This window comes from Peromyscus leucopus, chromosome 19 (assembly GCF_004664715.2).
Source record: "Peromyscus leucopus breed LL Stock chromosome 19, UCI_PerLeu_2.1, whole genome shotgun sequence".
NCBI lineage: Eukaryota > Metazoa > Chordata > Mammalia > Rodentia > Cricetidae > Peromyscus > Peromyscus leucopus.
The window spans coordinates 13,829,429-13,854,865 of NC_051079.1; the positions used below are offsets into that span (position 1 = coordinate 13,829,429).

Here is a 25,437-nt window from a genome sequence, read left to right on the forward strand (position 1 = left end):
GCGAGCGGAAGGGGCGGGGCGGACGGAGGCAGGCGCGTGCGCGCGGGCGGAAGGGGCGGGGAGGCGCCGCGGGTCTTTGTGGCTGGTGCATGTATGTGTGTGTGTGCGTGTGTGTGTGTGCACAGCCCGGCGGCTCCTGGGCCGGCGCTCGGTCGGAGGGGAGCGGGTGGCACGTCCCGGCGAGTTCCCCAACCCCCCGGCTTCCCGCTGGACGGCCCGGTGGTGCCCTTCGAGGCACGCGCCGACGCCGTGCTTTCACCCGGAAGCTAAAGCGGGTGCGTGCCGCGGGGCTGCCGAGGAAGACAGGTTGGTGGCGGGTGTGTTGTTAGCTGTGCAGGGAGCGGCGCTGTCGTCGGCGCGTGGGGTCCCCTGTCACGGAACCGAGGTGTGGGGAGGGGCGAAGGAGAGTTGCAGCGCCGCCGGGACGCAGGCTTGGTTAATGGGTGGCCCTGCTCCGTTAGAGCAGGGAAGGGAGCTGACTTTGCGCTTCTGGACGGGGTCAGATTTCGCTGGTAGGGAGCGGGGCTCGGTTAATGTGTAATCGGGGACACAGGATGCTGTCGCTGCCTCGGCCCCAGGCAGTGGGGAGCTTCTCATCCTGCGCTCAGCCTTGGGAGCTTAGGGCCGGGTTTCAACACTAATGGAGGGGCACCCAGGCCTCTGCATATACCCCTCCAAACATCAGGTCGTGTTTGTTCTGTGTCCCCCAAAGCTAGTACGTGATTACTACCATATTTCAATTAAATGCAATTAAATTTAGAATACTCCAGCTTTTGAGAGTTTAAGTTGACTTATCGTCCCTAATAGCATGCTTCTTTTTAACCCAAGCTAAGTATTTTACCGTTACTGAATTCCTCACTAAATTCATTCATAAACCAAACCTTTCTATAATATTGGCTCAGAACAAAAGCCCACACACAGTAAGTGCCTCCACATTTGTTGTAAAACTCAGTATACTAGTGGGACCAAATGGCAAATATACAGCAATGTTTTATTTCAACAAATTCATGTTTAGTGTGAGTTTTAAAAATGTTACTACCTTAAATGTAGACCAACACTACCTGCTCTAATAAACAATAACTAAAAAAATTAAGCCTGCATTATAGTCTACCAAAAGCTGGGCATGGTGTTATATGCCTTAATAGTAGCATGGCAGAGGCAGGAGGGTATCTGTGAGTTCAAGGCCACCTAATCTACACAGCAGGTTCCAGGACTACATAGACCCTGTCTCAAAAAACCAGGGGAAAAAAATCTGCCAAAGTATTATTACCTTTGGATTTCTGAATCTGCAGCCTGTATTTTATTAAAATTTTTCTGTGGCTGGGGTTGTAGCCCAGGAGTAGAATGCTTGTCTAATATGGTGAAGGGCCTGAGTTCCAGTCCCAGCACTGTCAAAGGAAGCCAAGGATGCAGCTTAGTAGCAAAGTGAAAGTGTTTGGTGTTTGTGTAAGGCCCTGAGTTCATTCCAGCACTGAAGAAAGTTCTGGTTTACATATGGAGTAAAGAATTTTTCTTTCTTTTTTTTTGGGGGGGGGAGGCGGAGGGAGAGAGTTCAAGACAGGCTTTCTCTGTGTAGCTTTGGTGCCTGTCCTGGAACTCGCTCTGTAGCCCAGGCTGGCCTCGAACTCACAGAGGTCCACCTGCCTCTGCCTCCCAAGTATGGGGATTAAAGGCGTGCGCCACCACCGCCTGGCTGGAGTAAAGAATTTAATCAGGACTGAAACATAGTTGAAAAGGAAATAATCTCACTATGTAATTCATATTAATATTGCATTCTTACACTTCTAAAATGTTTTGGTAATTAGTGGTAGAATTTTACACAGTAGGGGGTATGATCTTAAAATTGTGTCAACTTATTTATTCTTACGCCTGATTCCTTTCAATGTCACAAGGTTTTGGAGATTTTTCTTTCAATGCTGTAGGTTAATAATGTTTCCATATCTTGTAGGATCCTCCCCAAGCACAAAACCCAGTTGTACTAAGGTTTTTGGATGGCTATGGAATCCAGAGCAATTTCAACGTTAAAACCTCAGGATCAAGAAGAAGAATTAATACTAGTAAAAATAGAAGATAGTTTTTCTTGGAGTGAGAAATGTAAACAGAATGGGAGTACCCAGTCTTGCCAAGAATTGTTTCGCCAGCAGTTCAGGAAGTTTTGCTACCATGAAACACCTGGGCCCCGAGAGGCTCTGGGTCGACTCCAGGAACTCTGCTATCAGTGGCTAATGCCAGAGTTGCACACAAAGGAGCAGATTCTAGAACTGCTGGTTCTGGAGCAGTTCCTGAGCATCTTACCCGAGGAGCTGAGGACATGGGTTCAACAACATGGCCCAAGAAGTGGTGAGGAAGCTGTGAATCTGCTGGAGGATTTGGAGAAAGAGTTTGATGATCCAGCGCAGCAGGTGGGAACAGAGATATGTGTTGTTGAAACAAAAAATGCAGACTAGATTATGTAGTATCTTATCTGGTTAAAATGTCTCTGAGGAGCCACAACCTTAATATAACAATAGCACATACCTATCTCCACCACCCATTCTTCACCTCTGGCAGTGGCTTCATTTACCTGTTTGAGATTTTTACTAATCCTATTTTCTGGTTCCAGGTCCCAGATAGTCCACAAGGACCATCAGTGTCATGGAAAGATTTAACGTATCTCAAAGCATCCCAAGACTCAACAAGCATCCAAGTCCGGCCTTTGAAGACACAGCTGAAATCCTGGAAACCTTGCTTTTCCTCTAAAAGTGGTAGGAATAGAAACTTATCTTCAAATTTACGTAAGTGAGGCCTCTGGTTCTGAAGATGTGGACTTGCATTTATAAACTTGTTGCATGTGAACATCACTTGCATTAAAGCCAGAGGACCTCACTTGAGCAGCTTTGTATCCCATGATCCTTCTGAATTGCAGTCATCCTCCCTTGTATGGGGTTCCCTGTCATTCATTCCCTTCAGCGTTTTATAACATGGAAGAGCGCTAGAAATGGCCAATCCCACAGTAGGTACGCTTCCATCTTCAAGGAACTTTCAGGCCTTCATGAGTGGTTCACAGAGGAAGGCAGATGCACCCTGGTGCAGTAAATTACGGACTACAAGTAGGCGCTGTGGGTTCTGCAGCAGCACAGAGAATGACACCCAACCTAGTATGAGATTCCAGGAGAGGTGGAGGGGGCTCAGTGGTTAAGAGCATTGGCTGCTCTTGCAGAGGACCTTGGTTCAATTCCCAGCTCCCACACGGCAGCTCACAACTGTAACTCTAGATCCAACACCCTTTACTGACCCCTGTGGCACCGTATTTGACTGTTAGTAGGAGAAAGCAAGGTAAATAGGTAGTGAAGGTGAGGGAATACAAACCATTATGGAAATGGTAAGTTCTTCAGTTTGACTGGAGAATTGGTAAGGGAAGGCATAATGAAAGAAAAACTAAAGGAGAAAATGAAGCCTAGTTGTTAAAGCCTTTATGTCCCACTAATTCACATCCTCCATGTAAAGGGTGCAGTTGAAGAGTAATGAATAAGAAAACGGCACTATTGGAGTTGTGGTTTAGAACTCAGCTGGATAGTATAGACGTGATTGGAGAAAGGCAAGATTAGACGCTTATTAGAGACTTGGAATCCAAGAGGCTACAGTGAATGAGGAAATCTGTGTTACTCTGGGGCAGAGAGAAGATTAAAGCTGAATCCTATTTCTCAGCATTGAAAGTGCATTGCAGTAGATGGTCATCATTAAAAGCAGTTCGTGAAAGAGAATAGTCTGAATGTGATCAAGTTTCAGTCTTGAACAGCTTGGCTAATAATGGTGCTGTTCATAAAAAAGAAAAAAAATCTGATGTATTTGGTATGGTACATTTGGGTACACATACAAGCAAAAATCCAATATGACAGTCTCAAGGTAGACTTGAAGATCTGAAAAGACATAGCTTAAATATAAGCAGTAACTGAAATCTAAGGTAGAGTTTCAACAGTTGAGATACATGAAACCCAGGGTAGACTCTGAAGGAACATAGTTTTTTTTAGTTACTAGCCCTGAAATCCAAAAGGAAAAGCTAAAACAACACGGAGAAAAGGAGGGTCACATGTAGTGTCTCACATTTTAATCCAGCCTTTGAGTGGCTGTAGGATTGCCCTAAGTTCGAGGCCAGCCTAGTCTGCAGAGTGAAACCCTATGTCAAGAAGAAAAACAGAACAATGGAAGGTCTGTGTCTCAGTATCATGCTAGAAAAAGATCCAAGAAGTACCCATTCAATTATGTACAGTTAAAAAATTGTAACCCTAACAAGACTACTGTGGGTAGAAGTAGCAGAATTCAAGAGGAAGGTAAACTAGAAACCAGACTGCAGAATGGGAATGACTCCAGACAAACCATCTCAAGAAATGTACTGTGAATGTAAGGTTGCTCAACAGATACATAGGCAAGGAGCTTGCTTTTTAAGGAGGGAGGGAGTGACTTGAGCTGTAAGTGGGATTGCCTTGGTTTGTTTTGGGTTTCTATGATAAAATACCCTGGCAAAAGCATCTTAAGGGGAAAATGGTTTATTTTACCTCATGATTATAGATTGTATTTCATTATTGAAGGACAGTCACGGCAGCAAGGACTTGAAGCAACTAGTCACATCCACAGTAAAGAGCAGAGAAAGGATAAAAACACACATGCCTACTACTACACTCATTTTCTCCACTCTATACAATCCAGGACCCATATCTAGAAATGATACAGTCCACAATGTGCTGGGCCTTTTCACATCAATTAACATAAGACAGTCGTCCCCGTCCCCGTCCCCGTCCCCCCACAAGCCCACAAGCCACCCTGATCTAGACAGTATCACTGAGACATTCTTCCCAAGTGATTCTAGATTGTGTTGAACTGATAATTAAAAACTAACCGTTATAGGAAGTCAACTTGGAAAGAGATTGAAAATAATAGAAAAGTAGTGAGCAATTGATCAGTTGAAGTCTTAAAGAAAAGATGAAAGTCAAAAGGAAGATGTAGGCTTTAGCATTGGGAAAGAGAAAAGATCCCAGGTGACATCTTTCTAAGTAGGCCCTTCTATTTTCCCTTACATAAAAAGTGACTAAGTTAGCCATAGTGGAGATTACATATAATCCCAACTACTTGGAAAGATGGGTAGGAAGAATCCCTTGAGACCAGAGTAGCAGGCTAGCCTGTGGAACATGGAAAGACTTGAGAGGAACTGAGGAAATGTAAATCCTGGGGTTTACTAATTTTACTTTGGTTTGCTTTTACTATTTCAGATTCAAAGAATAATGAAACAACAGCAAATGAGGACATTTCAGAAGAAAAGTCTCCAGGACTGTCTTGGGATCCTTCACTTAGAGGTGTTAGTGAGCACAAGAGCAATTTAGAGTGGCAGCAAAGAAGTCCCCCTCCTCTCCACAGGGGTACTTTTAGTCACGTGATCTTCACACACAAATCCTTAGCAAAAAGAGACCATCGCGATGAATCTCAAAGATGCTTAATCCTAAGTACAAACTCTGTCACATGTCAGAAAGTTTCTCCAGAAGATAGACCTTACAGATGTGATGTATGTGGGCATAGCTTTAAACAGCATTTCTCTCTCACACAACATCAGAGAATCCATACTGGAGAAAAGCCCTATAAATGTAATCAGTGTGGGAAGGCCTTTAGCTTGAGGTCATATCTCATTATTCATCAGAAAATCCATAGTGGTGAAAAAGCATATGAATGTAATGAGTGTGGAAAAGCCTTCAACCAGAGCTCAGCCCTCACTAGACATCGGAAAATTCATACAGGTGAGAAAGCTTGCAAATGTAATGAGTGTGGCAAAGCATTCAGTCAGAGTTCTTATCTAATTATACATCAGAGAATTCACACTGGGGAGAAGCCCTATGAGTGCAATGAATGTGGGAAAACCTTTAGCCAGAGCTCCAAGCTTATTAGACATCAGCGAATCCATACAGGAGAGAGGCCCTATGAATGCAATGAATGTGGGAAAGCCTTCAAGCAGAGCTCAGAGCTGATTACCCATCAGAGGATACACAGTGGAGAGAAACCCTATGAATGTAGTGAGTGTGGGAAAGCCTTCAGTCTGAATTCGAACCTCATAAGACATCAGAGAATTCACAGTGGAGAGGAACCATATCAATGTAATGACTGTGGCAAAACCTTCAAAAGGAGCTCAGCCCTTGTTCAGCACCAGAGAATCCATTCTGGGGATGAAGCTTATATATGTAATGAATGTGGGAAGGCTTTTAGGCACAGATCAGTGTTGATGCGCCATCAGAGAGTCCATGCTGTTAAGTAACTTAATACAATGACTGGTAAATAGTATATTTTCCTCTGTATTAGCCAGAAGGTTGACTTTGGAGCAAGATTCCATAAAGGTAGTTTTAAAAACAAATGGTCTTTAGTCAATCTAACTTGCTTTGTGTAGCACTTCCCAATGCAGTGCAAATTTTCTTTGAAACTTGCTGTGATTTACCACAAGATATAAGGCCATTACTTTGAGCTATGCTCTTAACATTAGGAATACTCAGGAAAAAAAAAAAAAAGTAATGTAATAGTGAGATCTTATTTTCTATGAGAATGTCATGGAAAAGGCTTCATTCTGTCTGTCACTACATCTGATTGTTTGTACCAGGTTTGTGAGATAATATGGATGGCATGAGAAACTGCTTTAAGAAACTAAAGTTTTTACTCAGTGGTAGCTAGTCAACAAGTAAAATGAGGAAACAGTTTCATCAGTGATTTGATCCCAAGATAGGCCCAAAATGAAGTGAGCTTGAGAAGAAAAAGATACAAATTAGTTTATACAAGCTGGGGGCCCTGTCCGTTCCCCACTTCTGTGCTGGGTATTGAACTTAGGGTGGCACAAGCTAGGAAAGTGCTCAGTCCTGTTTTTTTTAATACCTGCCTTGTACCAGGGACTAGAAATGTAATGACAAAAGATCATTTCTACGGTATTCTAACAGCAATTACCAGTCAGGTAATGACACTTTAGTATGGTCAGTCTATTACAACCTTTGGGAGTGGTTTGGGTTTGAGACAGGGTTTCTCTGTATAGCCTTGGCTGTCCTGGTACTCATTCTGGCCTTGAACTCACAGAAATGTGCCTGCCTCTGCATCCCAAGTGCTCGGATTAAAGGCGTGCGCCACCACTGCCTGGAACTTTCCCCATTTCCCTCTTGTCCAAGAACTTTGGATAAAGGAAACTAAAATGATATAAAGAATGAGGAGTTAATCAGGAAGGAAGGCCAGGTTATAATAAAGGAAGCAATTTTTTTGTTTTGTTTTTAACACCAGGAACAAAACATGGAACACTGCCTATTGAGTTCAGAATTAGCATCACATCTGTGAGAAGTATGACTACAGCCAGACTCTCAAGAAGTGCATATGAGCCTATGAAGAAGTTTCTAATAGATAAAAGCCTAGATAGAATCCTTGGTCACAGCACCAGGAAAAGCTTTGTCTTGGTAATGTGGCCTAATGGAATGGGCTAGTAAGTGGTTTCCTGGTACAGCCTGAGACAGTGTTTAAACATCTACAGGGAGAGTGGTAGGAGTGCAGTATGTAAGAGACAGCCTAGGTGTAGACTCTGGGTTCGTTAGACAGTATTGGAGTTGCTATGTTAGAAGATGCCATAGCAACTTTCTAAGGCTGCTCCATTATGATTTCTCTACCTGAGCACAATTGCCTTGCTCAGGTGCTCAAAACATTGTCAGTTTCTGGTTTTTGGCGTTTTCTCCAGATGCCTTGCACATACTTTGTCTTATGTCCGCAATATGTATTAGTATCTTGAAAATTTTAAGGACGATGCTAGAGAAGTAACAACAGAAAGGGGTAATTTCGTCAGGTCTTTCCCTCTTCTGAGGAACCCATCAGGAAGAGTGTTGTAAGGCTGGTGCAGTGCAAGACGGAAAGCTGATCAACTCAAGAAGCCCGTTATCCCTGCACTCTGAACAGTGGGACAAAAGGATGAGGCATTCCTGGTCAGTGTGAGCTACATGATGGGACCCATCTCAAAAATACTGTGGAGAAAAAGTCAATTCAAAGACCTAGTGGTCTGGAAGAAATAACATACCTTACCAAAATCAAATCTATGTAGAAACACAGAAAAATAATTATTATGAAGATACAAAAGTAATGCTGTCTTGGACATTTATAGGTGAGTATGTACTAACTAATAAAAATAATGAACTAAATGTCTAATGTAGACGTTAAGTAGATGTTAGAAAAGGGAGAAATACCGTAGAGCTCTTTACATAGATCAGAAGGAAATGTAATGGTTATTTGCCAAGGGCTTTATGTATGTGTTAGTCATTAGTACAAATCATATTTTACACATAGGAAATGGAGGCTATCATAGCTAAAAGGTCAGAATTTTAACTCAGAACTCTATTCTGGAAGCACTTTACTACTATCCATGAAAAAGTCCCATTAACATTTAAATCACAGATGTGTCTGTGAACAATACATATATGTCCAGTCTTACAAGTTATAGTCATATTGGAATAGGGGTGAAGGTGGTATTTGTTTTCCATGTAAAATTAACAAGGATTCGAGCAAATTAGGACTCTCTTGCTGCTAATGGTCTGTGAATACATATCTCTGGCCAGAAGCCTTAAGCACTGCTTTGGAATTTGACATTCTACCCAGAAATACACTTAAGAACCCCTGAATGTGCATCCTTACAAGCTGTTAAAACATGTTAAACATTCATGATATATTAAATACACAATATATACAACATGATCCGTGTAAAACATTATGCATTAAAAATAATGGAAATATATGTCAAGATGTTATACTGGTTACTCCTGGGTGATGAAGTTACAGGTAGTGTGTTGTTTTTATAGTTCAAGTTTTACTGCAAAATCTAATACTGTTTGTAGAGGAAGGGGCAAGAGAATACAGTTCAGTTGTAAAGCATAAGTTTACCATGTTTAAGGCCTCAAGCTTAATCCCTAGATTCCCCAGCCCTAGGCAGAGCAGGTAGTAAACAAAGGCCCAAAATAGGTGTGAAAATAAGCCCTTGCCTTCTAGGACATCCCTTTCCCAAGTCTTAACTAACTTAACTCTGGTCTTTCATTGTTGATGAAATCAATGCAGACATACCTACTTTATAGTATTAGAAGAATCCCCTTCAGATTCTAAATTCCTGTGCAAGTTGGCTGCATGAAGATTTGTGGCTGAGAACTTCCGTCATGAGTGCTTTTCCATGAATTCAACAGGCATAAACAAGTTGTTAGCTCACAGCTATAGGCTCATGTTAAAGGAGCTAAAGATGATCTTATGGTCAGTTTCAACAGCCTTTTCAGAGAGGAAATAACTAATGTCCTTCTCTCTGCTCTGTGCTTTTCTTCCTCTTGCTCCAGTGGCAGTCTGAAGCAGTGCTTGCCTCACATGGGTCTTAAATCAGCTTCATACCTGTCTTTCTCCCTCATTTCCACAGCCTGCAACTAACACTGAGAGAGGACTGAGTCAGTCATTTGACAGTGACCCAAAAACCTACTTCTGTTTGTGAACAACTGAAGAAGAAAGTCCCATCTCCTGGGCCAGCCTAGGCTTCATATGAAGCCCTGTCTCAAGATTACTCAAAACATGGGACTAGAGAGATGGCTCAGAGCAGGTACTGCTTTTGTATGGGACCAGAGTTCCATTCCCAGCAACCACATTGAGTGGTTTACTCCCTGTAACTCCACTTCAGGGGGATCCAGTGCCCTCTTCTGGCCTCTGTAGGTATTTGCATTCACATGCACATAATTTAAAAGTAGTCATTCCCAAGGTCTTTCTCAGCACTTAGGATTGAGGAGGGAGGATATCTTGGTGGATTTAGTATGTACAGGAATTTAAAAGTTTCTTACTTTCATTCCAATGCTCCAACAACTCAACCTTAAAAGTCTGGCTGTCATAGCTTCCTGGTGCTGTTTATTTAACCGAGGAACTAGAAACTAAGTATGCTACCTACCTTTTTTCCACACTCTTCCCACCCTCCAGTCCAACTACACTCATGTTCTGTTCCTTTACCTGAATGATTTAAAAGCAAAACTTTAAAATTTCAGTTTTATTACAATACATTCCATTACATACTGATACTAAGCAACTGGAGTGCATACTGAACATATAAGTATTAAAAATAGCAAAAATTATACTAAAGATTTTTCCCAAAAGTATTAGGATTACGGAAAAACACTAATAGGAAGTTAGTTTTGCTATGGGTAATAGGACTATTGATGATTTATATTTCTCAACACTCACAATTAGAAAAAGGGTTAAATGATATTTAAAACATTGATTCATTCACTTGTCATCTATAAGAAAAGGCAATTCACTGTCCATTTGAATTATCCCTTTAAGTTAGAGCTTAAATGATAACTGTACAACCTTTGGAAGCGAAAACCACATCCAGTCCTACCTCCCCTATTCACAATAGCTATTCTCGCCAATTCTGCATTTTCCTAAGTAAAAATTACCTTCAGTGATTGTGGGTTAACTAAAACTGCCAAATTTAAATCAAGGAAGTTTTTGTAGAGTCTGAAAGATTGATTCAATATGTACTTCCCTCAAGTGGCTTATCATCTGCAAACCTAATGCTAAGGGAGACTCCAGACTTCAGTGTCCCTCAGCTTCCAATTTATGCTATTTCCTTGGTATACATGTATGACTTTCCAAACACAGGGGTTTCTTTGTCCATGCTAATTCTGAATACATCTAGATCATATAGGTCTTATGACCTGAAACAAGGTATCCAACTCAGTCTACTACAAACAGGAAAAGAAACCCACCTGGCTTCTGAACTGGGGTCAAAGAAAACTTGAGCAGGAATTGAAGTCAAGCAACAGGAATGTCTCCAGACCCTCTCTTCTCATCATGCCATGTACGTATGAAAAACTCTGCTTCTGTTCTGCCAATAGCCAGGCAACTTCTGTATCTTAGGTCTCCAATGACATATCACACCCAGGAAATCTTTAGTTACCTCGTAGATCAGGTAAAGCATCTCTGAAATGTCTTCCAACAGAACACTGATTTATCTGGCAGTTATTGCCATACTCCCACCGTAATAACTTGTCCAATAAATCTGTATATCCATGAGCCCTTTATTTTGAGAGTGCAGTGACCAAGTCTGTTCTTCCAGTGGTTAAGCCCAGGAGGTACCAAATAAGGGTGCAGACTGCAACAGGAAACTCCGGGTGGAAAGAACTGGCAAGGGGGCAGGCAGAAAGAGCTTCCATCCCTCAGATATTAAACTGATTCAGGACATGACATTTCATAGCCTCAATTCAACATTTCAGAGTTCAGTAACTCTTAAAACATGCCTACTCCCATCAGACACAAACACTTTGCTGAACAGTGATCTTTGCCACCTTACAAAGAGATCTTGCAGGATCTGTGTCTCAGTCATGGACTTACATGAAGGTGCTCAAAGACAGCTCATCTGTAGTGAAGAATGGGATGAAGAGCAGATTGGTGAGAGTCCTCATTCAGAAATGGGTCAGTCTTTTCACCATTCTTCATTGACAAGATCTAGATATAGAAGCATTTTTGTGTGGATTTTTTTACAGAACTGAACTAGGCTGGAGAGACACAAGTCCTACAGTCAGGAAACTTCTATTTTTTTGTGGAGTCTAACCTTCAAAGTGAATTCCCTGCCTTTCACAATTACACAACTCTTACCCACAGAGTTGAACTCTGGTGTGTGTTCTCTGATGCTGCATAAGGCCTGACCTGTGCCTAAATATTTTCTTACATTCATAACATCCATAAGGTTTTTCCCCAGAGTGGGTTCTCTGGTGCTGGGTGAGTGCTGAGCTTTGATTAAAGGATTTTTCACATTCATTACATTCATAAGGTTTCTCACCAGTATGGATTCTTTGATGTTCCATAAGAACAGAACTTCTCCTAAAAGCCTTACCACATTCAGTACATTCATAGCCTTTGTCTCCACTGTGAATCTTCTTATGCTGAATAAGAGTAGAGCTCTGGCTGAAGGCTTTCCCACATTCATCACAACCATAAGGTTTCTCTCCAGTATGAATTCTCCTGTGCCTAATAAGCCCTGAGCTGCCCCTGAAAGCTTTTCCACAGTCAGAACATTTGTAGGGTTTTTCACCACTGTGAATTCTCTGATGTCTGACAAGATCTGTTCTGAAACCAAAGGCTTTTCCACATTCTTTACATGCATAAGGTCTCTCTCCAGTATGACTTCTTTGATGTCTAATCAGCTTTGACCTATGGCAGAAAGCTTTCCCACAATCCAAGCACTCATAGAGCAGTTTCCCTGTGGTCGTTCTGGGCTGTGTAGTACCATGTAAGTTTAGACTGAGAAGTCCTTCCCCTTCATTACACTCGAAGGTGCTCTGTTCTGTGGAGGGTTTCTTGGTAAAGGCTGCCAGACTGAGATAGCTTTCCTGGGAAGAAAGTGGACTCATTTTGTTGCTTGTATCACTTCCTCTTTGCTTCTCATTGGTGTCCAGATACTGCAGAGTTTGTTCAGCTGTCTGTACTGGAGAAGCTGCCCTAGGAAGTCTTCCTGGAGATGCCACGGCCACTGCTGGAACACATTCAACAATTTCTTGCTTTGCTGTCAATACTTTGTCAGCCACCATCTTGCTATCTAAAAATGTGAACAGGCTGTGTCATTTTTTTTTCTCATGTTAAAAAAGTTATAGGAGGAACAACAAACCAAAGGAAACTGGGAAATGCTGGGTCTCGAGAGATGGCTTGGTGATTTGAGAGAGCATTCTCTTCTTGCAGAGGACCCTGGTTCAGTTCCCTGTACCCACCTGGTAGCTCATAACCATCTCTAACTCCAGTTCCAGGAGATCCAACACCCTCTTCTGGCCTCTGTGGGGACCAGGTATGCAGGTAGTTCATATGCATACTGCAGGCAAACACTCATGCACATTAAAAAAGGGGGGGCTAGATACAGCCCAGTGACAGAGTGCTTGCAAACACAAAGCCCTGGGTTTGATCTCCAGGACTGGGAAAGGGATATGGGTGGGGAAATGACAATTAGCTTCCCAATATAGGAGAGTAAAATGGACAATGAACATAAGTATTGGAGACATTGAGTAGTGAACAAGAAAACAATACTTAGAAGTGACAAACAGTATTACCAATCATAAACCAGAAAGGACAGAAACGGTACTAGATTAGATAATATGAGAAAGGAGAAGAGGTGATACAGAACCAGGAATAAGATGTCTTAAGAGTTGTAGATCAGCATTACATCTAACAAAGTAGAAGAGTACATGATACCATACAGTGTTTGGGGGATAAGTATTAGACACAGGGAGGTGGGCAGGAAAGAGCAAGACAGCATTTGCAAATTCTGGCAGATTCCAAATAGGGCAAATAAATATAAGCAGTAGAGAAAGACAAAGCATTTAGAAAGAAATACTCTGGGTTCCTTCCTCATTCTGGGTCAGGTGGAAGTATTAGTAATTCACCGCACAAATATAAATGCTCAAAATGGATACAGACAACTGCCTAAGGGCAGATCCAGCTATCCTACAGCACGCCCTTTTATTTCTAAATTTCTAGTATCTCTAAGCAGGAACTACTAGAGACAGTTAATATACATTGAATTATTTTAATACTTATTAAATTATTTTAATATTTTAAGGGTAAAGTCTGAACTGTTAAATTATTTTTATTTCTTCGAAAATTCTCTAAAACTGCAGTTTACCAATCAGGAAACAGAAGCTTTCAAGAGCTATGGGAAACGATAGGATTACTACTTGGTGGTCAAGATTAAAGATGACGGCAAACTTCAAATTTTAAGGTCTTTCCCCAAGTTACCTGCATGTCTTTTTGGAATCAGAGCTGTAGTTGCACTGAGACAAAAAATAATTTAAAACTTATTTTAATTCATCTTTGGAAAAGCAGTGCTTTTACATAAAAATAAGTATTTCTCAGATGCAAGTTTCACAACACCTTGAAAACAATACAGCATTATCCTGAATGTCTAACAAAAGCTGAGAGCAAGCTGGCTTCTTTTTCTATCATTTCTTATGAGAAATTAGAGACAGCAAAGATAAGACCTGAACAGTGAAATTTGTACTCTTCTTGGATTTCAGAAAGTTAAATCATTAGTTATAGTGACAACTTATTCAAGGTTGTGTTTATCTTTAAAAGTTATGGAAAATGGCTAGGTGGTGGCACACAACTTAAATCCCAGCACTCAGGAGACAAAGACAACTAGATAGATCTTTGAGTTTGAGGCCAGTCTTGTCTACATACTGAGTTCCAAGTCAGCCAGGGTTACATACTAAAACCCTGTCTCAAAAAGTATATATAAATAAAACACCCAACAAAACACTAGTATATAATAAAGGCATAAAAGTAGTGCACTTGTTGGGCATAGTGGTGCACACCTTTAATCCCAGTATTCAGGAAGCAGAGACAGGTCGATTTCTGTGAGTTCCAGGTCAGTCTGGTCTACGCAGTAAGTTCCAAGACAGCCAGAGCTACATAGTGAGATGCTGTCTTGAAAACAACAACAACAACAACAAAAAATACTACATGAAGTGAAATGGTGTAACCAGAGAAAGTTTGACCTTAGATGCATAAATCAGAAAAGCAAGATTTTTTTTCCTGTTCCCAAAAAGACAGCAGGCATAATGGATAAGGAACACAGTAATGTCATGTCCAAAAGTATAGTCACATCCTAAGGTACTAAGATAAGAGCTAGAGCTTCAACCTATAAAGGTAGTTAGAACTGTCAAGATCTTAATAAAACTAAGCAGAGGGCCAGGTGTGGCATGCACCTTTTAATCCCAATACACTCAGGAGGCAGAGACACAGGCTTTGTCTACATATTGAGTATCAGGTTTGGGACAGTGAAGGCTATGTAGCAAGGCTGTCTGAAAAAAACAGTAATAGAGACAGAAAAAAAGGTGGGGGGAGGGGTACTATAAAAGATTTAGACATTGTTATGGTTTTCATGCTATTTGGTCTCTAAGGCTTATCGTTTGGGCGCTTGGTCCCCAGTACAATCATGTAGCAACTGATGGAGCCTTTAAGAGGGCAGGCCTAGTAGGAGATCCCAATCAGCTGCAACACCCTCAAAAAGGATTGGGATGTTTCTCATGAAACTCGTTAGTTCTTGCAAGGATTGTTCTAAAAGCCTATCTCTGCTTCCTGCTTTTATGTGAGCACGTCTGTCTGTACTCTCACAACCAACATTATGATATGATGTTACAGAAAGGGCCCTAACCAGAAACGAGCCAGTGAAAGTAACACAGCTTGAAACTTAGTGATGCATGAGCTAATAAACCACTTTTTTCTTTATAGTATTCATTGTTTCAGGTTTCTCATTATACTGATTAAAGTCTAATACAGATGCCATGCTGTGGTGGTACATGCCTTTAATCCCAGCACTTGGGAGGTAGATGCAGGTGAATCTGAGTTCAAGGCCAGCCTAGTCTACAGAGTGAGTTCCAGAATAGCCAAGGCTACACAGAGAAACCCTGTTTCGAAAAAATAAAAGAAAATCCTCAGCAAAACAAAACAGCAAAACAAAAACACCTCTAATACAGACATTTAGCTATTATTATGTATTAATAGATAGTCCCCTGTAAGGCAATATAAGATCATTTTAAAATGCATTTTAATATGCTTACTGCTTAATACACAGGGTATTTAAGAGGGTAGTATCAGAGTAGGTAAGTAGAGTAAGGTTCAGTGGGTGTTTCTAAAGAAACCTCAGTAGATAACTGATATGATCCCTTTGGTGAACTGCCAAGGTTAGGCCTTCAGGCTTCTGTACCCTTATACCTAATTATATCAACATACAATGAACAGATTTACCTCTTAAGGTGGACTCATACTAGCCAAACACTTGTAACTATACAGTATAACTCTATTAATAATGTAAATTACATAGGCTTGACTTAATATAGTTAAGCTTCCTGGGACTGTAACAAGATTGCTTGGTGAAAATGAAGTCAGAAGCAGTTAGATTTAACAACAGGTTAATAAACTGATGTGGCTGCTGTCCACAGAGATGTTGTCAATAACTTAAAGTCCTTTTGGCGCTAACCCTGGGCACCTGTGATACTTTGAACTTATTGCCTCCTTACTTCAAATTTATCACTGTCCTATCTATAATACTGGCATTATGCTAGCACATACATTTTATCAGTTGAGAGAGTTGGAAGAACAGTGGAGAAGAAGAGCTTTGTGTTCATTCCTACAGCATGCAGGACACCCAACCACACATGTTCCAATAAATTTCAAAGAAACTGTCCACCTTGACAGCTTCCCAGCAAATTCTATGCTAAGTTAAATTTTCTGGCAGGCTTTTAGTCCTCTAAGGTGGCTTCTACTGAATCTAGCCTACTGAGCATTTCAAAGCACATCTCTCCACTTCCATCTGCTACGATATTGTCTCTAACAATAGCATGATCTCAGCCCTAGCAGGAGCAGATGAAACATGGCACCTCTTGCATACTTGTTCTTCTGAGGACTTTCCACCTTAGCCCTGTACGTTCTAGAGTTTGACTTTTAGTGATACTATAGTGGTCAATGCCTTGCTACTTTTCTTCTTGAGACCATCATGTTATGCTGTCCAGGCTGGCCTGCAACATGCAGCCTCCTACCTCTCAGCCTTTCAAGTCAGTACTGGTATTATAGGTGTATGCCACAACATCTAGCTTGCAGCTGACAATTTTGAATATTAAGTTTTCCCTTTTCCAAGTTATTATGAGACTTTAGTTACTGATACACTATTCTTGTCACTCTTAGAAACTGCATTGTCAGAATGACAAAATACTTTAAAACAACAGTATCAGTCTTGGAATATGGCACCAAAGACCTTTTCTTTCTTTTTGGGTTTTTTGGTTTGGTTTGGTTTGGTTTTTTACGAGACAGGGTTTCTCTGTGTAACTGCCCTAGCTGTCCTGGAACTCACTCTGTAGACTAGACTGGCCTCGAACTCACAGAGATCAGCCTCCTTCTGCCTTCCATGTGCTAGGATTAAAGGTGTGTGCCCCACCACCCAGCTTGTACACCACCACCTGGCACATTCGAAAATCTTATGAAAGACTTTTAATTCTTAATCCAAGTGTAAAAAATTACATTGAAATTCAGGTTGTAGGCTGAGCCAAAGTCAGCAGGATTTCCCACACGACTTAGTGACGGTACAGGTGACAGCCATTAAGAAAGTCTTGGCACATGTGATAGTCCTCACCTCCTTCCTCAACCCTAAATAGTAGGGTTGCCTCATCTCGCTCCTGGAAACCCTGGGGCTCCTGGGCTTCACTCCTGCAGTGGTTCTCCAGGGACTGCAGTGGGCTACTTGGAGACTTCTGTGTTCCCATGAGTGTCATTTCTCTGCAGATCATCTCATGGCCATGAGCTGTGTCCTAGAGTAACAAGTACCAGCACTGTGACTGAGGATGGACTACAGGAGAAACGCCCTACAGCAATGGACAAAAGAACCAGAAAACTCTTCAGATGACTAGAGAAAAAAGAAAAGCACTACAGACCCCCTGACTTGAATTAATGGGTGAATAATTCATTTACCAAGAGACAGGAAACTGGTTAAGTTCCCGGAGCACTGAGGCGATGGTACTCATAATGGCTCTCTATTAGCCACAACAGATCAAAACCAACACAAACCCTGATGAACCTTACCTGTTGTTTAGGTTCATCAAATTCTCTCTCCAGCTCCTCCAGCAGAGTAACAGCCTCCTCTCCGTTTCCAGGTCTGTGCTCCTGCACCCAGGCCTGCAGCTCCACAGGCAGGATGGCCACAAACTGCTCCAGCACCAGCAGCTCCAGGATCTGCTCCTTGGAGTGCTCCTCTGGCCTCAGCCACTGCTGGCAAAGCTTCTGCAGGTGGTCCAGGGCCTCCCGGGGCCCAGCGAAGTCAGAGTAGCCAAACTGTCTAAACTGCTGGCGGAAAACCTCCTGACTCTGCAGCTTTCCCTGAAGACTGAAGTCCCGCCGCCGCCGCCGCCAGACATTTTCTTCTTCAGCTTTCACAACGCTGAGTCCATTTTGTCCTTTTGGAGCATGACAGGCCAAGGCTGTGGCCTCTCTGAACATCCTGGGCAAGACAATCTGAAAAGACTACCTAGCTGAGGCAGAGAGGAGGTGGATCCAAAGAGCCCCTGAGGTGGACAGTGCTCGGGTTACACAGGGAAAGCATGTGTTCAGAATGTATATACACGTTTATGAAGGATGGCCACCTGGGTGTATACCACTGGGGGCTGGGGGACTGACCTGCAGAACTACGGAACTCAGCTCACTGCTTACAGTGCCTGTGTAGAAAACAAACTAAAAGGGAACTGCCATACAAATGATAATCCATAGATAATTCAAGATTGTTTTCAGAACATGCGACAAAATTTTAGTATAGCTAAAATCATGCCACCTTTAGTAATGACGTTAGGGATAGCATTAGGGATGATAAAATAGTGCCCCATAAGGACAATTGTGTTTTTGTCCATGCTCCAAACGAGGCTTCTGAGCATCATAATATGCCCAAAGGCACACAGCTAATAAACAGCAGAGCTGGACTCTGCAAGTATTTAGCTCTGTCATGCCATGGAGTCTCCCAAAGACAGGAACTCAAAATGTAACACTTGCTATGGGCTAGCCAGCTTACAAGAGCTATTTTATTGAGTCTCAGTGATACCATTGTGCAGGAAATGTCAGCCCCATGTTTTACAGATGAAGAAGTCAAGCATCTTGAATTTGCCCAAGTCCCCAAACTTGTCAGAATGTGAACCTAGGATTACCTGATGCTCAGTCACTGGCTGTTTTTATTCCAGAACTGACTGCCCAGACCAGTCTTGGTTATTCTTGCCAATTAGTAATGGCAAAATGTTTGGAGAGATCATTTGACTGACTGTAAGTCACAGCATAAAAAAGAGTCATGGCTTCCCTTCTTTCATTATTTCACAAATACTTAAAAATTGACTGTGTGCTATACAGACTGCTAAGCAGAAGTCTCACATTAAAAGTTCTCTTCCCAGGGTCTCTTAGTTCAATGTGGGGGGAAAAAACAGGCAAAAAGCATGATAAATCAAAGGAAGGTAAACACAAGAAAAAGACCACTGACTAAGACCAGAGAGAGAGGGACCGGAAGAGGCAGGGAGAGCTGCCTGTAGGAGAAATCTCAGGAACCTGATCTGAATGACACAATGGCTGTGAGAGGACATGGCCCACTGAAGAAGCCGATGGTGGTTTAGGGACAGCAAACTAATGGCTGTCACCTTCACTTATCGCTCACTTAGCCATGGAGGATGGACCCTATGACAGATTCAGTCAGAATCTCCAGGAATATGGCTTTAGTAAATGTCCCAGGTATTTCTATGCACCCAGGCTTAAGAGTCTATGCCAGACCCTGGAACACTAATGGATGATAGTAAGAGAAAACCGAACAGAACGAAACAGCCATCCATGCCTCTTAAACACCTCCCAAACTCTTCAATTTTAGTATGAGAGAAATACTAAATAATTACTTTTGTTCTTACTAAATCAGTCAGGATTTAAGAAGTTTCAGGGCTACATAGTGATACCTGTGGGGGAGGGGTGCGGAATGGAAGGACAAGATGGCACAGTAGACACTTGCCACCAAGCCTGATGACCTGGAACAGAGAGTAAAGGAGAATCCTTGGATGTTTTCCTCTCACCTATACACACACCCCCAAAATAAACTAAAATGTAAACAAAGAGGGAAACATGATATGTGCCATGCCATCACATCCGTTCATGGCATGTCACAGCATGTGCCAGGGCTGCACACGGATGTGTGTTCTTCACTTAGTGATCATCGGTCTGTTACATCTCTAGCTTTTCAATTCCAGTGTCATGATATTACTCAATTTTTAAAATTTCTTTTTCATGATCTATTTTTAATTATATGTGTGTGTCTATGTATGATCTATTTTTAATTATATATATGGATGTGCATCTATGTATGGGTTTGCACTCATGCACGCAGTGCCCACAGAGGCTAGGAAAGGATATTTGATTCCCTGGAGCTGGAATTACAGGCAGTTGTGAGCCAGACAACATAAATGCTAGAAAGTGAACTCAGGTCCTCTGCAAGAGCAATATAAGCCCTGAGCCACCTCATCAGCCCTCACTCAATTTTATTATAAATACTGTGCCCGAACAACTTATCTTTCAGGCTTGTGTGGCTGAGGGAATTTATTTATAATCATAAAGCATTGATTCTGCTCCTCCAGTTCCTTTCCAGTGCCGCCCATAAAATCAGTCCTAGCACTTCCTTTTACTGGCCCTCTCCACATCCCTCAAGACTTCCACACCCCCACTTTCTGCTACTATCCATCACCTGATCTCTAGACCTGGCTGCCTATAGTTGCTCATTCTCATCATGAATTCTCTTGAAACTCTCAAGAGGACTTTAGATACAGCATAAATCATAATATTATATCTCATGGAATATCTCATAAGATCACGAGGTAACCAATTCATGATTCTTGCCAGCTTAAACCTATATTCAGGCTGGGAGGTGGTGGTGCAAGCCTTTAATCCCAGTACAGGAGGCAGAGGCAGGCAAATCTCTGTGAGTTCAAGGCCAGCCTGGTCTACAGAAAGAGTTCCAGGACAGCCAGGGCTAGGCAGAAAAACTGTGCCTTGCGGGGAGTGAACGGGGGCTGTCTTCAGTAGACAGGAATATCCATCTGGCTCTGTGGCCAGTAACCAACACATCTCTAACAGTCCTCTCTAACCCCTTCCTTCACATTAAGCCCTACTGGCTTATTCCCTCCCTCTAGAGTCTGCCCTTCCAAATCCAGCCATCACCGGATTTGACTATTCTGTGTGTCAAACCACACACCTTACCACCTGGTTTGCCCAACTCCCTCAGTCCCCACCAGTCTGTTACCCACATTGTAATCAGTGTGGTCTTCACAAATCGAAAAGATGATTCTATTCCTCTGACCAACTTTTGCTCACAGCGGTGTTTACTGATCAGGGTCAGCTATTATTTTTGACTTTTGATACTTAATATGATTGTAATGTGCTATCAAGACTGTTCTTGGGAGACAGGACCAATGGCTTAGGGGTTAAGAGCACTGGCTGCTCCTCCAAAGGATCTGGAATCAAGTCCAGTACCTACTAGTAGATCCAGCTGGCAGCAGACTGTAACTTCAGTTCCAGAAGATCCAATGCCCACTTTTGGCTTCCAAGGGCTCTGCAAACACTTAGTACACAGAACATGTACATGAATAAAAAATAAATGAATCTTTAAAAAAAAAATGTTATGGGCCAGACCGGGTTTCCACAATGCATCACTCACTAGTTAGCCATCAATTCTGGCTGTCAGCTGGATCTACAATTAGTAAGAATGCTACATCTGTTCCCTCCATGTGCCTCTGGCTCGGATTTTTAACACAAAAACCTCTCAGGAAGCCCTCTTTTAATGTACTCATCCCACTCACTCGGTATGTGAGTGGGATGACTTCTAGCTTAGTCAGATGCCCCTAAATCAGATCCCAATAACTCCATCTGTGACACAGTCCACCAAGGATGCTGAGACATGTCAGTGCTGAGAACTCTCAGTCAAGGGGTTGTAAGAGCCGAGGTTAAAGGGAACTGCATTTCCCTCCAAGCACTTCACTTTTTGTCAAAAAGAAAAGAAAAAAAAAAAAAACCACTTTCCTGGGTGGGGAGGGTTAGCTGGAGATGGTTCAGTGGTTAAGCACACTTACTGCTCTTACAGAGAACCCAGGCTCAGTTCCCAGCACCCATATAGTGGCTCACAACCACCTGTAACTCCAGTTCCAGGGACCAGAATGCACACGGTGCACAGAAATGCACACAGACACACATAAATAAGTACATAAATTAATACACACACCTAATGGAACTACTGGTCCTGTCCATGACTACACAAGCATTTCAAAGAAGCACTGGTCAACACTGTCGGGTACCTAGTACAACTGGAAAACATTTCTACAGCATTTAGCAGACCTCGGGTAAGTGATGTAGCTCACAAAAAGCGCCAGTGTCGGAGTCAGACAATCATAACCTGTCAGGTCATCACGGTGAGATTTTACTCAGCAGCTGAACTTTTCTGCCGTCCCATTCCCTCTCCTGGGAAGAGCCAATAAAGTAACAGGAGGTTCTAGGGGGGCCTGGTGCTGCTTGGTGTGTTAAACACACCTTTTTATTCCCATGCTTTCACACTCAGCGCTTCCCAGTTTCCACAGCAGTAAGCAACTCAGAATCCCCTCAGTCCAAGTTCTCAGTCAGGCTCTTACCCTCCAGACCATCACTTTCCAATTCTGACCCCTTCAAGGTCAGCACCAAACAAGCAGGGAAATCGTCGACTCCAAGAGTGCGCTGAAGGGACGCAAACAAGCAAACACGCAATGTGCTTTTGCCACTTCCAAAGGACATTCAATAAGAGCAAGCTGGGGGCCTTGACTCTCCTTCCCGTCCTCTCACAGAAGGCAAGTCTAGAGAGAGGCATTCCAGGGTTTCAGGGCCCCACTCCTGGGCCTTAGGACACAAATCTGAAGAAGCAAGTTGTCCCTGAGGATAGACAGTAACTGCTTTGATCAGAAAACCTGGGCTTAAGTGTTACCCAGCAAATGGTGAAGGGCAATGGAGAGGTGGGAGGCACTGAACTGGGGTGCAAGCCCCCCTCTGTTAACTAGCCATCATTCTAACCAAGAGGAAACCCCCAGGACACGTCTGGGCAATCCTCCACTGGCGGAGGCAGGCTGTTACTATTACTGCATCTGCCCTGAAATGTTATTATGTGTCAGAATGTTACTGCTGATCATTTAATAATTAACAATACACTGAGCCTTTGTAGTCGATCCCAGCATTGTCAATCCATTTTAATGCCCCAATTCACTCTGTCTTCACAGATGCTATAGTGTAAGTTCAACTGTTTGAAGAGAAACAATATATGCAAGTTGTCCCACCTTGTGTGGCTTGGGGGGTAATATGGACTGCCACTGTTGATTCTGGTTTGGTTTCATTATTTGAACCAGGGGCTCATACTCTGAGCTGGCCTTTAACAATCTGATCCTCCTGCCTCCACCACCTGCGTGCTGGGATTATAGGTCCGCCTCCAGGGTCCACACTCTTGGATGACTCCTCTGCTGAAATGCCTCCATTACTCACAGAGTCAAAGTGCTCATCAGAAGAGGGCCTGTTTTTCACAGATTTGTTAATATTTACTGTGTGCAGACATTATATCGGGAGCTAAGCAGTTATCAAGACATTGCCATTACGGAATTTAACAGCAGGGAGGGGCGTGTATTAAACAGAAGCACACACATGTATCTAAGAGTGGATACAAATTACACAGAGCCAGACCTGGTAACACAGGCAGGGCTGCCAGCTCAGCTACTTGGGAGGCCGAGGCAGGAGTTCAAATTCAAGGTCAGCCTGGGCTAGAGTGAGTCCGGGGCCATCCTGGGCAACTAGTGAGATCCTGTGTCAGATTTTAAAACGATAACCTACAGAAAGGTTGGTGCTCTCAGAGTGTTTACAAAAAAGGTAAGCCAAGAGCATGACTGAGATCCGGCCCTGGAACGAGCTTTGTTCGCAGGAAAGAGCCTGCCTGCACCGACCGACACACAGGAGGCGCCCGTCAGTGGAATCGCAATCAGTGCAAGCCACAAGCCGAGGCACCAGCTGAGAGATAGGCGACCCGCGGACCTACCAAGTGGCCCCGGCACGGTTCCAGGCTCCCCCGAGACGGACGCGGGGCGATGGGGAGGGGAGAGGGTATATGGGAGGCTCGCCGCCCGACCAGTGGGGTCTGGAAGGCATCGAAGCCGACTGGCTGCCCCCTGGCACTCACCTCGCTCCGAAGGTTGCCCGAACCGCCCTGGGAAAGCGGGGAAGCCACTAGAAGCACGCCCCCCGGAAGTGGGGATGAGCATGCCCCTCTAGGAACCCCGGAGGACTACTATTCTGTGGCTGCTGCGCTCTTTGGGGGGCTTGCTGGGGAAAGGGAGTGACTGAATAGATGATAAAATTGCAATCAAAGATTACAGTGAACCAGATCTTGAGAGCTGAATCAAGTCACTGCGTGGAAGAGGTTTTCAAGGTGTGTTCAGTATCCGTGCTATCCAATATGGACACTATTGGCCACATGAAGCTATTGATAATTAAAATAATGTGTACTTTTCTCTCAAATTGATCTGGCCGCAAAGGACCCCCGTTGATAATGATTATTTCTCAACTTTATTAAGGTCATTGTTTTGAGGCATACGGCTTTCCTGAATGCCAAAAAAAAAAAAAAAAAAAAAAAAGGATTAAATCAAAATTTAAGTCTTGAGCCTCATACAATACTTAAACAGGTTCTGAAATACCTTTCAGAATGTTCTTTCAGGACTCAGATAGTGAACTACATACAGGCCTTCCAACAAAGCTAGTCATTTATATGCATCACTTGTTTTCTTAAAAACAAGATTACAGCCCGCCATGGAGGCACAACACTCTTAAACCCAGCACTTGGGAGGCAGAAGCAGGTGGATCTCTGTGAGTTTGAGCCAGCCTGGTCTACAAAGTGAGTTCTGGGACAGCCAGGACTGTTACACAGAGAAACTAAGTCTCCAAAAACTAGAAAGAATAGGGGAAAAAATGTGATTACAAACAACAAAAAGAACAGACAATGTTCTTGCTGTTTTCTCTGGCTCTGGTTCTGTTATACACTGAGCTTTGTACAGTGTGTAATCTCGCAGTCATGACACATGATTCTGCATACATCTCCTCACTTCTCCATGAATCTCCAAGCAGAGGGCTCAGGTTTTCGAAGGCCATTCTAAATGCTGTACTGTGTTGTAGCACAGTATCTAATACAGAAATAGTTATTGAATAAATAAATTCACATAGTCCTAAGAAAATTCCAGTTAGGGAGGCATGGTGGCACACACCTTTAGTCTCAGCATTTAGGAGGCAGAGGCAGGTGGATCTCTGGGAGTTCTGGTCTATATAATGAGTTCTAGAACAGTCAGAGCTACATAATAGAGACCCTTTCTCAAAAAAAAAAAAACCGACAATAATAATGTTAACCCAGGTTTTCATTCCATGATTGTGAATTTCAACTTAACACTGTGGCTCCTAGCTTGACGAGGCTTTCTTCCACATTGCTCCTATGTTCCTTTCTGCCTGATCCATATCAGGTTCCAGCATTAGACTCACAGCCACATGAGCATTACAGGACTACCTGACCAGCTCCTGTGTTTGTATAAGTCAATTTCCCTAAGTATATACATGCAACACATACATGCTATTACTGTTGTTGCTTCTGTGGTTGAACATTGATGCTGTATCAATAAGGAAAGCCATTTCATGATGACAAAGGGGGGTGGTAGTAATGCACACCTAAAATCTCATCACTCAGGAACCTAAGGCAGGAGTTCAAGGACAACCTGGGTTGCACAGTGAGTTCCAGGTCAGCTAGACCCTATCTCACAAAACAAAAACAAAAACAAAAAAACAAAACAAAATGCACCGCCA

The 25,437-nt window shown here is 42.8% G+C and overlaps 2 protein-coding genes across 8 annotated transcripts; one reads left to right on the forward strand and one right to left on the reverse strand.

The window, feature by feature from the left end:
• The first annotated feature begins 71 nt into the window (after positions 1 to 71).
• On the forward strand, positions 72 to 7,193 carry Znf397 (zinc finger protein 397). Of its 3 annotated transcripts, none has more exons than XM_037197002.1 (4): positions 72 to 275; positions 1,949 to 2,402; positions 2,603 to 2,744; positions 5,247 to 7,193. In XM_037197002.1, the coding sequence occupies exons 2-4, from the start codon at positions 1,992 to 1,994 to the stop codon at positions 6,275 to 6,277; spliced, it is 1,584 nt and encodes a 527-aa protein (XP_037052897.1). In that variant the 5' UTR covers positions 72 to 275; positions 1,949 to 1,991; the 3' UTR covers positions 6,278 to 7,193. The 3 variants fall into 3 exon arrangements, with proteins under 3 accessions (XP_037052897.1, XP_028743566.1, XP_028743567.1); XM_028887733.2 differs by having other exon boundaries at positions 73 to 306; XM_028887734.2 differs by lacking the exon at positions 72 to 275 and adding an exon at positions 325 to 498.
• A 1,064-nt stretch (positions 7,194 to 8,257) lies between these two features.
• Positions 8,258 to 23,827, reverse strand: Zscan30 (zinc finger and SCAN domain containing 30). Of its 5 annotated transcripts, none has more exons than XR_005089470.1 (4): positions 17,611 to 21,629; positions 17,165 to 17,339; positions 10,758 to 12,586; positions 8,258 to 9,431 (listed from the first exon to the last, which is right to left on the reverse strand). XR_005089470.1 is itself a non-coding variant. In XM_037197005.1 (4 exons), exons 2-4 carry the CDS (start codon positions 18,022 to 18,024, stop codon positions 11,643 to 11,645), a joined length of 1,533 nt encoding a protein of 510 aa, XP_037052900.1. In that variant the 5' UTR covers positions 18,025 to 19,571; positions 23,774 to 23,827; the 3' UTR covers positions 10,022 to 11,642. The 5 variants fall into 5 exon arrangements, 4 of the variants coding, with proteins under 4 accessions (XP_037052900.1, XP_037052901.1, XP_028743568.1 ...); XM_037197005.1 differs by lacking the exon at positions 8,258 to 9,431 and adding an exon at positions 23,774 to 23,827 and having other exon boundaries at positions 10,022 to 12,586; positions 17,611 to 19,571; XM_037197006.1 differs by lacking the exon at positions 8,258 to 9,431 and adding an exon at positions 23,774 to 23,823 and having other exon boundaries at positions 10,022 to 12,586; positions 17,611 to 18,039.
• Between the last annotated feature and the right edge of the window lie 1,610 nt (positions 23,828 to 25,437).